Here is a 14,511-nt window from a genome sequence, read left to right on the forward strand (position 1 = left end):
GCCTACCCCACCATAAGTGCACACAGAACACAGCAGTGTTTTATTCTCTCTTCAGTTTGTTCCAGTTTTGCATTTTAATGTAAACTTCTGATCAATATTTTGAATAAAAGGAACATTTACAATCTATTGGCACCTTTCACATCTGTAGAAGTGTTTATATTCAGAGTATTTGTGATGGAAATTCACTGCAGGTTTTTCAATGCAACCAAGGACCGCTTTTAAAAATTCTTACACAAACATTCCCTCCCACCTGAAAGAGCTCCAAACCAAACATCTCAAGCCAAATCCCAACTTTTACTAAAAAAAAACAAAACAAAAAAACAAAAAAAAAAAACAAACATGCAAGCCTTCACATTTTTAAACAAAAATTTTATTGTCTTATTCATTATTCGGAGCTAAAGTGCACCACAATGCTCTTGGGGTGATGTGTGGGCAGACTGATTGAAGCCCTCTGGCCACACGTGGCCAGGTAACTTCACTGCACTGCCTGGTACTTGTAGCAGCATCAGGACAAGTAGTCAGCTACTTAAAAAAAAAAAAAAAAAAGGAACCAACAAAACAAATCCCCAACCCTAATCCCCTTAAAGCTCTTGAGGAGGGAAAGAAGGAGTCAGAAATCTCCTGGATTAGCAGTGGGGTGCTGAGCCCTCCATCACACGATACAGCAATTCTGCCCCTCTCTGCTGCTCCACGTGCAGACAGTGAGCCTGTCCCGTGGAATCACAGCCCTTCCACAAGCCTGGGTACACTGGGAGTTTCTCTGAAATAAGGGAATCACTCTGTCTCCTCAGCAGAGCTATAAAAGACTTAGATTAAGGACAGACCACTGCTGCTTTAGGCATCACATCTCACTGATCACCCATGAATCATTCATCCACTCAGATCTCTGTGTCATTCTCCATAGAAGATTTTTCCCTTCCTTGGATGGGAATCCCTTTGGGTGTGCTTCTCATCATTCTAGGGCAGGCAGATGAAGCGTGGCAAGCACAGGATCTTGTTTGGTATACCCTCTTTTTATCTGCCTACTGCCTCTTCAGACCTACATGAAGATGTGGAATTCCAAGGCACCAGGCCTGAAATATCTACCAAATGTTGCAGGTTTTCTATGAACAACAGCAAAATTTTTGCTATTGACTATTTCTGTTCCCAGACAGACCGTCACCACAGCACACACTAAGCAACCCCTTTTCTTCCTCTACTCTTCCACTTGCCTAAGAATCAAGAACACACCAGCACAGAGCATAAAACACAGTGTAAAAAGAGGTAGTGAGAGTTCACAGAGAGGAATTTAAGGGGTAGAAAGACCTGAGAAAAACCTCCGAGGAGGAACACACTCAGAGAAAAACTAAAGCAATTGCTAAATATTCTGGTCATGTCATGCACATGGTGTTGAGCTCTTCCCCGGTGCCACAGCGTCAGTGGAATTGCACCACTGACATGTTGTATGACTGTGTGAAACGACACAGCGTGGCCTCGAGTAAAGCCAAGGCTGAAGTCCTCCTGTGCTGCTGAAGGCTGCTGAGTCCAGTTCGCACGTTATAAATGGAAAAGCCCACAGGAGACTTTAGCCCTCCCTCAGTGAATGAAATTACTTTAGCCACAGTTTGATCTGGCATTGCAAGCGATGTTCCTTTCCCATGATGCAAAGCTAAACACTTAACACTCATCCAGTGTCCCCCAGTATGACTTCCTATAAAGGAACTGATACAAGAATATAGGCAGATTTCTGACAGTAGGACAGCAGTTTTGCACAAATCAAACAAAACAGTGTGAAAACTGGGCATCCAGACCTATCAACAGTGAGATACAATACAGTGACAAGTACATCAAGCCACTTGATTTTTCATGAGAAGATTTAGTGTAGAACATCAAACTTCACAGCACGTACATGCAAATCAAGGTCGAAGAGGCTGGGAACGGTGTGAAATGAGGTGGACCTCAAACCAGCTCTGTTTAAAGTAGGTTAAGCTCAAAAGCCACGGTAACTTTGAGCAAAAAAAAAAAAAAAAAGAAAAAAAAATTGCAGACACACCTGCTATAACTTTTGTGTCTGAAATATCAACCAGTGCGGTATCCAAACCATTTCTGAGTGTTATGTTGAGGTACAAAAATATACAACAAGATCTTGCTTCATTATAACCGCCTATGCAAGGGGGAAAAAAGTGAGATGCAAGACACTGTAGTACCCCTGGAGCATGAACTCATGAAAGCAAATTACATTTAAGCACCATATTAAAATAAGCTTCAACAAAAGAGGATGTATGTAAGCAGCTAAAAAGTACTTTTGTGCAGAGTAATGCAGCCACATCTGTTGAATGGATATTTCATAAGAGTGAAGATGTTTAAGGTTAAGTAGAGAACTGCTGTGCTGCAAACGTTTTTCTTGAGCACTAAATGCAATAATTTTCTAAAACAATCAGCACAGTGGGCACTTAAGAAATTGTACGTTTATAATCTCTGATTAGCAAAACTGCCCTTAATGGCTTTTTGTACTACCACATCCACTGTTTGTAAAAACATCAACATACAAGAGCAAATGCAGGTCTGAGACAAGGCTTGAAGCACAAAACCCTCTGAACACAGCATCTAAAGGGGCCCAAAGAATCAGTTTATCAGTTTCTGAAGCTATGCAGCTAATACTAGTTTCCATCCAACCCAAGCCTGGAGCACCCATTCCTGTGTTATGCACATGCAAGAAACTTTTTCATCCAGTATGTGATTTTAACGACTCAAATTCCAGGAAAGGAAGCAGTAACGCAGCTCATTTTGGCATTTAGTGATTTTGTTAACTACTCCCTAGACCCATCCTGAGGTCACAGGGTACAAACCTGCCAGAAACAGCAGTATGGGTAGAAACTCACACATGTAGAAACGAGCACCAGATTTTTAATTTCTTTCCGCTCAAGTCAAGGAACTTGTTTTTGCTCCTCCCAACAACATGACACTGATTTTTATGTTCTGCCTCCAAGAACGGGAGGGATGCCCATCCTACCCTGACACCTGCACATCTCTGCAGCCTCATCAGTGCTGCACACGCTGCACTCAGCTCTGTACAATGCAGCTATAAAGCACTGAAATCCAACTCTCTGTTACACAGGGTAACTAAAAGGAGAATTAATCCCCGTTAAAGGTGAGTGACATTTATGCATTATTAAGGAAAACGAAAAGCCACCTTTCCCGTATCAACTGTGCTTTGAATACGCAAATAAGCTCTGAAGGATTTGAATCAGCACTAATAGGGTTTGTTGATACTACTGAATTCTGCAGAGTCTTGAACTTTTCTAAAGGACCTTTTCTTCCCCTTTTTAAAAATGCAAGGCACTAAAAACACAGTAAAACAAGCAGAGCTTACGAGACAAAGGAAAGTGCAAATATGGGCAAAGCTTAGCAAATGACACCAACCTAAAGGGAAAAAAAACCAACAAAAAAAGGAGAAACTTAAGCTAGATCTTACTGTGGTAAGTGTCGAAAGTCTTCTGAATACTGTTCATATTTGTAGTTCACAACATGCCACTGGGAACTGTAGTATTTACAAGCCTAAAGAGAAGAAACACAAACAACAACAAGAAAATTACTACAAGTGTTTAGACTCAAGAAGGCTAGAGGACCAATAAAGATCTCGGGGAGTCCTTTGTGCCAGAGGACATATTCTTCTCTTTTATAGGTGGGTGCACAGTTCTTAAAGGAAAGCCAGAGTCACAATATGTCTCCATATTTTGAAGCACAATTTCCCTTTTAAATCAAATGCACTGAATCATAAAAGATGGAGGAGGGGGTTGATAGCATTTAACATGCTTTACTGATTCTCATCTGCTCTCTAGGAAGCATCATTAAATTATATAGTTACTGCCTCAAAAGAGGCAAATAGTGATTTAGTTTAGGCCTGACTTCCTTCATGGACATTGATTATACATTTTTTGTTTGCATCCTGTTTCATTACCTAAGCCTGCCACTGTAAATACATTTGCCCTACTCCTTTTATTCCATGTTGTTGCAGCACAAGCCCCCTGCTTCTTGTTCTGCCCTTAAGGATTGATCTTTAACCTCTTAACAACAATCAAGAATATACTAACAGGACTATCATTTTTCACCAGTCTCATTTTCCCTTCCACACTGAATTTGCTCAGTCATCTCATCATCTCTTAGATTTTTATTATCAAAATAACTTCTTGCTGCTTTTGCATTCACCTTTGGAAATTGCTCTTAGTGCATCAGTGTGCCTTAAATAAGGAAAACAGACCCGAACAAAAACTATACTGAAGAGCTTGGCTATGCTGCCAAATAGACCAGAATAACTGTGCTATTTACTAGATGCAGAACTTTTATCAGTGCAGCTAAACCCAACGTGACATTTTGAAAGGCAACAAGATGCGTGATATATGTACAGTTACTGCTGAGGTACACAGCTACAAGAAAAATGTCACAGTTCCAGAATTTCCAGTGATTCTTCACACAGAGTGTAAATTGTAACCCGGTATTTGTGCAGTATGATGAAGAACTGACCCCAGTATTGTGTTATTTTCTCCCCACGCTCCACCTGAGAATTTCCACCAGTCCAACATGAGATGGAAAGAAAGAGAGACACAGCCTACAATATAACAGCAGAAGTTGCTGCCCTAGACCATGGGGAAAGGGAGGCACGTCAGGAAGGACAAGGGCAGAGATCTACAGCAGAGAAAGTAGCAGCAGCCTTGAAAGGAATCTGAGGTGGAAACACCAAAGACAGTCTCACAGAAAGGCATGGGAAAGATGAGACTGCAGGAGACAAAGAGAATGGATTGAAGGATAGATCAAAGGTATCTAAATGCCAAAAGCTGTACAGAGACAGTAGAAGAAAAGGCAATAAAGGGACAGGACTTCTTCAAACATGAGCATTCCCACTCTTCACTCCCAGACTCTTCTGAAGCTCCCATGGGAGTCATTGCTTGCAAGGTGGTCTCTGCCTCAGAGGGACAGAGAGGGGATTCTCAGGCTGCTGAAGCAAATCTGGGACAGGCTGAAAACTTAATGGTGGTGCCTTCTAAATTACTTAGCACTGGTTAACAAACCCTTTTTTGAGTTTTGTGTAAAATATGCAGAGTAAATAACCGCAAATTGTTTCAGGAAGTCATCTGTGAATTCACAGTATTCTAGGACATCTTTGTTTGGTTTAGAATATGGAAAAGGCAGCAAGGAAGTGGGAGCACATTTACAGGCACCCCTCTCCCTCCTCAACACTGAACTGAGCAGTTCAGCACAACCAAAGGCAGTGAACACATTCCAGGTGGATCTAATACCCACCTTCTCATCTGACACAAGCCATCATTATCTTATAGGATGCAGAATAAAGTGTGACTATTAGACAATATAATCACATATTCCCCAAGAATGAACACAATATTATGGCATTATAATTGACTCACTCTGCACCTGGCAGGGTCAGGTCCAAAGTTAACCCTGACAACCATGTTCCTACCGAACTCCAATGTTGTTTGCACTTTGCCTTTGAATAGAGAAATATAAAAATCCCACTAAACCTCGACCTTTCTTTTTCATGATTCTTCATAAAATGACTTGGTCACTCTTGCATTTGTGTCAAAACTCTGTGATAGTCACCTGGGCTGTAAGAATACTCTTACAAGAGCAACATATGCTCTGTTCTACGTAAGCCAGTGAAAAGCTCATTGAACGTTGTGAGGGTGAGCACAGACCCTCCAGTTCACACATCACTCACTTTCTCCTTGGCAAACCTTCTACAGAAAGGACCACTTTTCTCCTGTGGTACTTTCCATTACTGAGTATTCTACTTACAGATGCAATTAAAGCCCACAGAGAATTCTCAATGCAGGCTTTTATTGCAATCATTATAGGCTGATGTGTCCAAAAACGCAGTTGTGAACGACATATAGAGCTGGCCACAGTATTTTAGCTTGTAACTATAAAGGTTTATTGTGCTCCTCCTCCAAGCAAAAGCTAATCAAAATAAAAATCAAAGGGGACAAAGCAGCACATTCAAGTATCATGCAGTAAATTCACAGAAGGCAAGTCAGCCCAATGCAACAGCGACCACTGTTCTTGAACTAGCTTGCTGTGGGGAAACTGGGTCTAGCTGAAAAATTAACACCAAAAAAAGGGTACAGCACTTTCTCTTCAGAATATCCCAACTCGAAATAACTTCTGCTGACTGCACTGACCTGCAATGATTTATTTTTTTTTTTAACTGGAAATTATTATTGGAAATGGAATTTTAAAATCAGGAAAAGTATCTGCAAACCTGATTTGAGGAGTAAGAAAAACCTTTCGAAAGGCAGAAATTTCATCAAGAGGCCAGAGTTGGATCTTAATGTTTCTGGCAAAGAGCAGAGGCACCAATGCAGGGGCTGTTGAGCTCAAGTGAACTGTGGGGGAGGAAAAATGTAGACGGAGAAATGGAAGCTTTGGGATGTGGGAGGGTTGGCACACATTTACATGAACTCTGTTAACCAGGCAGGCTGCACAGCCCATTCCCAAGGGCCCTATCAAACCAAGGTCTTTACTTTTTTTTTTTCTTTTTTTTTTTTTTTTTTTATTGCCCAGAGCGCTTAATTTTCCCTTAGACAGACAGACAATCCTGCAAGCTTTTTTCACCTGTAACTTCTTAGCTCTGGCTCTGATGATGACAGTATAATGGGATGGGGAAAAAAAAGGCACTAAAAAGATTTACCCTGCGATGGAAATGAACCCTTTGGAGGAAAAAAAAAAAATTAAAAAAACGCACACAAAAAAGGGAGTAGGAAGTGAGAGAAATAAAAATGAAGCAAACAACTTGACACATCTAAAGGCAATACCCCTGCCCACATGCTCTAGGTAGACAGCACTAGGTATGTGGTCTTCAGAAACAGAGATGAACATACAGTAAAAGTAATTTGTGGAACAACTGGGCTTCTTACAGAGGAACTGCATGCATAGGGCAACTCTGCCCACTCACTCCCTCTGGAAGAGGCTGTTTCTGAGGTGGAAAACAAGAGATGCTGAACAGGGCAGGGCAAGCCTGTGCAAGAGCGTGGAAACAGAAAGCCAAGACCTTCCAGAGCTGGATGTGGACAGAGTATCCAGACGGAAAGCTGCAGGGTGGCTCTGAGCTCTTCCCACGACATGCATGGTCCTGCTCACAGAGCCTTCCCAACTGCTCCTCCCTCCTCTGACCTCTGCTGCCACAACCAGAGCCAGTGTGCTGGAATTTGGGAAGGTTCTGGGATCACCCTGATTTGAAATTCAGCCCCCCACCCAGATTCCTTACACCCATGGCAGGCATGGCAGCAGCACGACGAGCTGCCTCCAACCAGGACCTTCCTTCTGGAGCTCACAAAACTGCTCCCAAAATAACATAGTTCAGTGACAGAGCTGGGTGACAAACCAAAACATTAAAACACACTATTATTTTAAAGTATCAAACGTTTTTTAAAAAGTATTTGCCTCCTGTGCTATCAAAAGAACCGCTATCCTTTAATAACATATTATGACCTGACACCACAGCTCTCTCAAGTGCTGAAAAAATGTAGATTTTGAAGTTGGGGAGTTGAGTAATAATAAAACTTTCTGGGTGACATTTACCTACAGGAGTTAGCATTGTAATTTAATTTTGAAAGAGGTACGAGCAATGCAGATTAGCCTTCAAATCAAAAAGCCTCCGAAATCAACTTCATGGACACACATCAACTTTCAGAAGTTATACAGCAGGCTGTGGCTCTTTTAATATTGTGATTAATGAAGCTCGTGTTTAATAATTACTTACAGATCCTATAGAACCAACTTGCAAAATCTCAACTAAAAAATCCCCCAGATGAATGGTAAGGGCTCTACAAGGTTACTACAAGTGACAACTCCCACTTGTGTGTCTAGAAAACCTCCACAGGAAAATTCAGAGACATCCACATGAATACTGTATTATCTTAGACAAAATTAACTACGTCATTCATCAAATGAAATTTCAATATTCCTACACTGTTATTTCATTTTGATGTTGTGTTTTTTTACCTAGGAAGTTTACTCCTTCTGCCTCTGCACAACTCCTACACACTCCTCATCCACGGGTCCAGCCCCTCTGCAAACAGGCTTCCCAAAAAGTTATGCAAGTAGCACCTATCATCTTTGGAAGGATCATCTGGCTTAAACTTATTTCATAAAGGACAGTTGACAGCTAATATTTATTTACTTTCTGGATTTTTTTTTCCTGTAACTAACTAGAATTTCATTCCTATAGGTATATATATATCACAACAGCATGTATGTGTGTTCACATACCTGCATGCTTCCTGAAAATGTTGGCTTTATGCAAACCAATATGGGATTAAATATGTTGCAATTAGGTAGCTTAAGTTCCTCAAACTAAATATTACTTGGAATTGCAAAATGCACTATGCTCTTATATTTCCAAATTAAATGTGGGGAAAATCCCAAGAATTGCCATTTGATCTAAATATTCAGGATAAAGAGTTAGGAAATGTGATATTAGGAATTCCTTCTAAAAGGAAGAATTTTGTTTCTTGTGGAGTGAATGTTTCTATTTGCCAAAATTATGGACCACGAGGACAATGTTGAGTGGCATTAATGCAGCAAATATGCAGCTGACTCTGTGAGGAATTAGAAATTTAAGAATTTGGAAGGAAAGAGCTTGATAAAAGTACAGAATTCAAGGAAGTCAGAAATACTTAAAAAAATCCCAACCCACTGGAGACAATTTAATCCTGGCTTTATAGGCTTCTGGAAACTTCTCTTTTCTTGGAAGCTAATTTAGTTCATCAGGCTCCTGCTTAAAAAATGTTAAGGTGGAAAAGTCCACAAGAAAAACATCCTGAGACAACTAGAGATATAGAAATAACCAGTTCACAGAGTATTACCTTTAAAATACAGCTAATAATTAGGTATAAATTAATAAACCCCTCATCCTTGAAGGGCTCTAGCAATGAAAGATCTAGAGACGGAAGTAAAGCTTTCCTACTATCACCAGTGGGAAATGAACACCCAGGAAGAGATAAATAGGATTCTAAGGTATTATCACAGACTTTTGACAGTCCTTGTAGACAAGACCATCTGAAAACCAACAAAGAAAGAGACAGGACATCATGGAGCTAAGTTCTTGAAATAATTTCAGTACCATCTCTTCACACTGCACCATACGAAGAAAATTCTTTTCACCTCTAAGAGCAGACCCTTCCTTTGAAATTCACCGACTCACTGCATGTCTTTGTGTCTCAACTTGCTCAGCTACTGAGATAGTGTCACATCAGCAAACAGTCAGAGACAGCTGCTCCTAAAATGGCTTCAGCAAGATGAAGCTGTACATTGCTTTTGTATATCTTCCCCCACAGTCTGGTTGAGAGTCAGGCATTTGATCCTGGCTTGTAACAAGTCCAGGTGACCAACAGACAGTCTAGTTTGTACAGGATGGACACCTCCACTGTTCATGATACCATACTATATTAGAAGAAAGAAGAGACTCCTTCAGTGAGTAAAGGGTTGTTTTTTTCATGGTTTAAGGAAAAAAAAAAAAAAAAAGAAAAGTGAAGGTCACCAACTCCACTCCTGCACATCCTTCCAGAAGTGCTGAACATCAGCCTGGAACACAACAGGCTGCTGCTGGCTCAGCACACATTTGTACAATTGCTGCAGTGGACCACAATATCCCAGGTCTTCACAGAACCCCATGCTCAGTTTTACTTAATTTTGAAACTATCCTCTTCCTGGAATTTAAGTTATTACATATATACACATATACACACACACACATATATATATTAGCTTTTGGCTTTGTGGTAAAACGGAACATATGCATTACTACTTTAAAACAGGTTCTTTATTGCTCCTATTACATGCACAGGTTCAATCCTGTAGTACTGGGGGGTTTTTTTCCACTTCATTGCTCCTCTCTCCGCCTCCCCCTGGCTCACTGGTATTGCAGAGAAAGCTAATAGATGTGCTCAATATGTATTTTACCAGGTTGTCATTAGCATCCCCTTGGAGTACTCAGCTGTTATGATTCCCAGACTCTGTGTACTGTGTTCTGTTTTTAGACCCACCACTTTCCCTGTAAAGCCATGAGCACAATGCTGGCCTTGCAACTTGTGGAACCTTAAAGTAAAAAGCAGACCCTCAAAGTGCTGAAAGGGCAGTGAGGCTTCTGGGAAGGTAGATAATTCCACAAGCTATGTTATCTTTTTAACCCTGCTGTCAGATTAAGAAAGATGGCAAAGTTCAGGCAATCTGAGCTGGCAGTAAATTGTTACTGCTCTTTTCAGACCTGCTGAAAAGCAATAGAGTCAGCCTGTAAAATGTCACGTTGCATACAATTCAACAGCTACATTTTGTGCCTAGTCTTGGACTCTATGCTTTCCAATCCCTGTGTTTGTCTGCAACCGACTTTTCCTCAACAAATTTTCTTGCAGTTGTAGAGCACGTGAAATATTTTTTTTCAAACCAGGAATCCAGGTGTGAAAAATCCCAGCCTGGGAAACAAAAGTAGAGAATGTACATATTATGGGCTAATTATAAATGCTTGGAATGAAACTCCTTATATAAGATGACTTAAAATTTGGTTTTGTAAACCTGTTTTGTAATTGCACATGCTGAGCTATATTTTACATCTGTAGTGAAAAACGGGGATGGTTCAGGGAGCCATCTAAAGCAAATTCCTCTGAACAGTGTAACCAGCATCTCTAATGCCCTTCAAAGTGATAATACCAGTGACAACCTGAAACATTCCTTCGGCAGCAGGATGAGCAATCTTTTCCTCCATCTGAGATCAGGTGTGGAAACAATACAACCACAGGAATTGTTTAAAGGTAGAGCAATTATTCACTCCTGGTGGGGCTCTAACTGACGTGGAAGAACTTTGTTCAACTTTCTACTGCAAAGGTAAAACAGACTCTAAATACTGATTATAAATATAAACCCCTTCATGGTGAACCTACTCCTCAGATAGCTGTATGTTCGCCTCCAAATGAGATATGTACCTTGTAATAAATCTTAAGAGTCTAAACCAGTGCCAATAAGTTATCTTCTCTTTTTGAAAGGTATTGATATTTTTGAAGTGCAAAGAGAATTCAGATCACCAGTGATCAGCACTCATGTAAAGATGCCAAAATCAGTATCAATGAACTAGTAGTGACAGAGAATGCAGCTGGAAAACAGTACAATGACAGCTTATCAGTGCATTTGCAATTTTTCTAGATACAGGAGTCTCAGAATAGGCAACTGCAGATATGCTGTTAACCCTCCCCCTCCCTCTGGCCTTCAAAATTCAAATATGATTCAAATGACCTAAAAGCATATTAAAAGAAAAAATATGTTAATTATAATCACAGCAAGCCTCCCCCAAACCCTTGGTTTTGTTTAAAATCAAAGGATGTACACACTAGATACTTACCTCTCTAACAAATAAATTTTCTGCTTTTTGTTCTGCATCTTCAGGTACAGAAGGATACAGTGTCCTGATTTCCAGCGAAATTGTGTCTATCTGGCAATGAACAAAAAATAATGCAGTTTAGTCAAAGTGACAGAACAGCAGTTTTGTCTCATGAAAAGGTTAAGAACCTTGTTATCATGGCTTGCATTTTTTTTTCAATTTGTCATGCAGCCAACAGCACATGCATACCAACAACTGCAACCCAGCTCCTACCCACACACACTACTCAAAACTATCAGCTGAAGCATTAATTACAAGCAAGAGCATAGCTCGAACAGATTTCTGGGAATAAAATTGTTCCACGCAAACTTGCTTCAGTCTCTGAAGTTTCTGATAATAAAAGTCATCAAGTCTTCCCTTACATCCTCTCCCAGAAATATATGCCAAATCCAACAGCAATACTTGTGTGCTCCACTTCCCTTCTGCACCTCTTGCCTTTCAGGTAAGGAATGTGGAGACAGAAGGAAAAGCTTTGACCCTTTTGCGGGGAGAAGAGAGGAGCAGAGTCCTCCCAGCAACAGGAGGGCCACGGGACAGCTCGATGGTCGGGAAGCAAGGGGAATCAGGCAGCAGCTTCTCAGAGGGACATTGCCACCCGTGGGCACAGGTAGCAGGGCAGGGCTGACAAGGGACTCCTGGCATGGCCTGCAGCTTTCCTCCAGGCTCCCCAGGCACTGCACAAATTAATGCCTTTTTTTTTTTTTTTTTTTTGAAAGCAGCTGCTGACTGAGCTGGCTTGTCAGGCCCCACAGCAGGAAACCACACAGAGAAGTGGATCTCCAGAAGTTCTCCACAAGGAGACAAGCTTCCCTTAATTCCCAGCAGGCCAACGAGAGGCCAAGGCCACCAGCAGCGCTCCTCTGTGTGACCCAGGTCCCCCACGCTGGCGTCAGGCAAAGCAGCCACTTTGCAAAAAAGGCTCACAAGAGGAAGCTTTGGGGTACTTCGAGCTGAGCTACAGATCTGTCCCACTCATTCTCTCTGCCATAAGAGGGTAAACCAAACAAAATCAAACCCCAGCAGCCCAGATTATGCTCTCAGTTGCAGCAGAGTAACTCTGTTACTCAAGACAGCAAAGGACTGAAACCCAGACAAATCTGACCTCCCAAGCACATTTTCTCTTCCATTACAGAAAGGCATATGAATTCCAGAAGAAGGTCTACGGCATACAACTGGTTTAATATGAAGAATTACTGCTTATTAATACCATGAAGCAGCTTGCAGTATCTACTGTGCCACTGGAGGCTCTCCTTCCTGTCTTCTCAGACTAAAAAGCAGTGTTTTTCCTCTATAAATTGAAGCACCCAAACTCTACGTGACAAGTGCCTGGAGATTCCTAATTGCATTTTTCCTTAGAGCTTATACAGACCACTCTGATTTCCCCCTCCCCACCCCTTTCTAAGTGACTAATTGTGAAAGAAAGGTATGTATCACTCAGGCAGAAACATCACGGGATTCCCCAAAGTTTTCGGTTTCATCTGGAGAGCTCAGGACACGACATGGTGACAACACTCCGGCTCTCATGACTAACGATGGTGCCTCACAGTCACCAGAAAGTGAAAAAAATCCTGTTGTTCTGAACAAACTAATTACAGTTTCCTAAGTGTGAGTTCTTGGGCTCTACCCAGCTGTATGACCAACTCTATGCGAAATGACTTATGCAATCATTTAGTCTATGAGCAAAAGAGACAGCAGATGGAGAAGTATGAATTTTCAGGCCATGTTTAGTAACAGAGGTCTGAATCCTTGGTTGCTTAGGGACTTCCCAGCAGAACCCACAGTCTCTGGAATGCACCTCGTTACTTTTACTTCACACTTACGTGACATTTTATGTCCCGGGTTTTAGGCAGCCACAAGAAGACACAATCCCCTAGCACAGCTGAAAACCCACGGGTGTCTCTGTGGTCCATCATATATGGAGCTCTTCCCAGGGCTGGGACCCTGCAGCCAGCAGCAGCAGCCACAAAACACGCACACCTTCCTTCCAGCACACACACCATCGCTGCAGATCAGCTGCTGTTCCCAGACTAAGGCAGAGGGGTAGACCAGAGGAGAAGAGACATGTGATGCACTCTGTACCTCACACTGAACCTGTCACGATGGTGAATAAGCTTCAGAGAGACCAGCAGCCTGTGCTGTTCGCCCACAGCAAGGCTTGTAACCCAAGCCCACTGTTTTCCTCGTGATACTTTCCCCCTCACTGTCCTTCTTAACAAGAATGCACTTGAAAGAAAGAAACACAGCCCTGCAAACCTGAGAAATCAGGTAACTGTGGGCTTGTGTGTTTGTAGACTTCAACAAAGAACATCACAGGCTTATTGACAAAGAACTGGGGCATGGAAAATGTTGTATGTTGTTATATTTAAACCTGTGTTAAAAACTACAAAGCACTTCCCTTCTGAGAATTAGTAATGTTTAACCACTTTGCTGCAAAAGGCCACAAAGGCACTTCCTGTTCATAGTTGATTACTTCCAAAGTTAAATGCTCTTAAAAGCCTGGTCAGGCACAGCATTAATCACCAAAATCTACTTACTCATGAAAACAACTAAATTTCAGCAACAGACTATGTGCTGCTGAAAGAGTCATCAAAATAAAGGATTCTATTTAGAAAACTCAATATTTATAAATATGCCGTGAATGCAGCCTAATTTTCTAATGTTTAGGCAATCATAGCAATTGTCTGCTCAAACCAGGGGCCGATTACCCTGTTATTTGTGCATGCAAACTGTGGTAATTAAATAATGCAGGTATCAGCCTAAAACACTCAATTCTATAATTCTTTTTAATCTATTTTATATAAATATCTTATATTCAACCCTGATTTCTGGCATTGCCAGGCTGTCCAATTTGCATAAGATGTTGGGCCCAGGTGTTGGATGAGCTACAAGGTGCAATTTCACTAAGCACCTTCTCTTGCTACATCCACCTTCTACAGTGAACCACGGAAGTTAATATTGCTCCTTACTGACAACTAATTAGGAATAATATTTTTAGGGAGTGACTACTTCCCAGTGACATGGTGAATTTAGCATTTGAAAATGGAGTCCTAACTCCATTAGCCATTTCAGACATTTTCAGTCTGAATCTA

At 41.3% G+C, this 14,511-nt stretch overlaps 1 protein-coding gene across 10 annotated transcripts in view; it reads right to left on the bottom strand.

Annotated features, from left to right (window-relative positions):
* The window catches only part of DOCK10 (dedicator of cytokinesis 10), a 118,273-nt gene that overhangs the window by 69,676 nt on the left and 34,086 nt on the right, over positions 1-14,511 (bottom strand). For all 10 annotated transcript variants that reach the window (XM_027907808.1, XM_027907811.1, XM_027907810.1 and 7 more), the window contains exons 3-4: positions 11,384-11,473; positions 3,455-3,537 (exon numbers count right to left, since the gene is read on the bottom strand). In XM_027907808.1, the coding sequence (XP_027763609.1) occupies positions 3,455-3,537; positions 11,384-11,473 (173 nt within the window). The remainder of the gene's footprint in view (positions 1-3,454; positions 3,538-11,383; positions 11,474-14,511) is intronic.

Source organism: Empidonax traillii, unplaced genomic scaffold (assembly GCF_003031625.1).
Source record: "Empidonax traillii isolate 1590-97213 ecotype Southwest subspecies unplaced genomic scaffold, ASM303162v1 scaffold1548:size177740, whole genome shotgun sequence".
Classification (NCBI taxonomy): domain Eukaryota; kingdom Metazoa; phylum Chordata; class Aves; order Passeriformes; family Tyrannidae; genus Empidonax; species Empidonax traillii.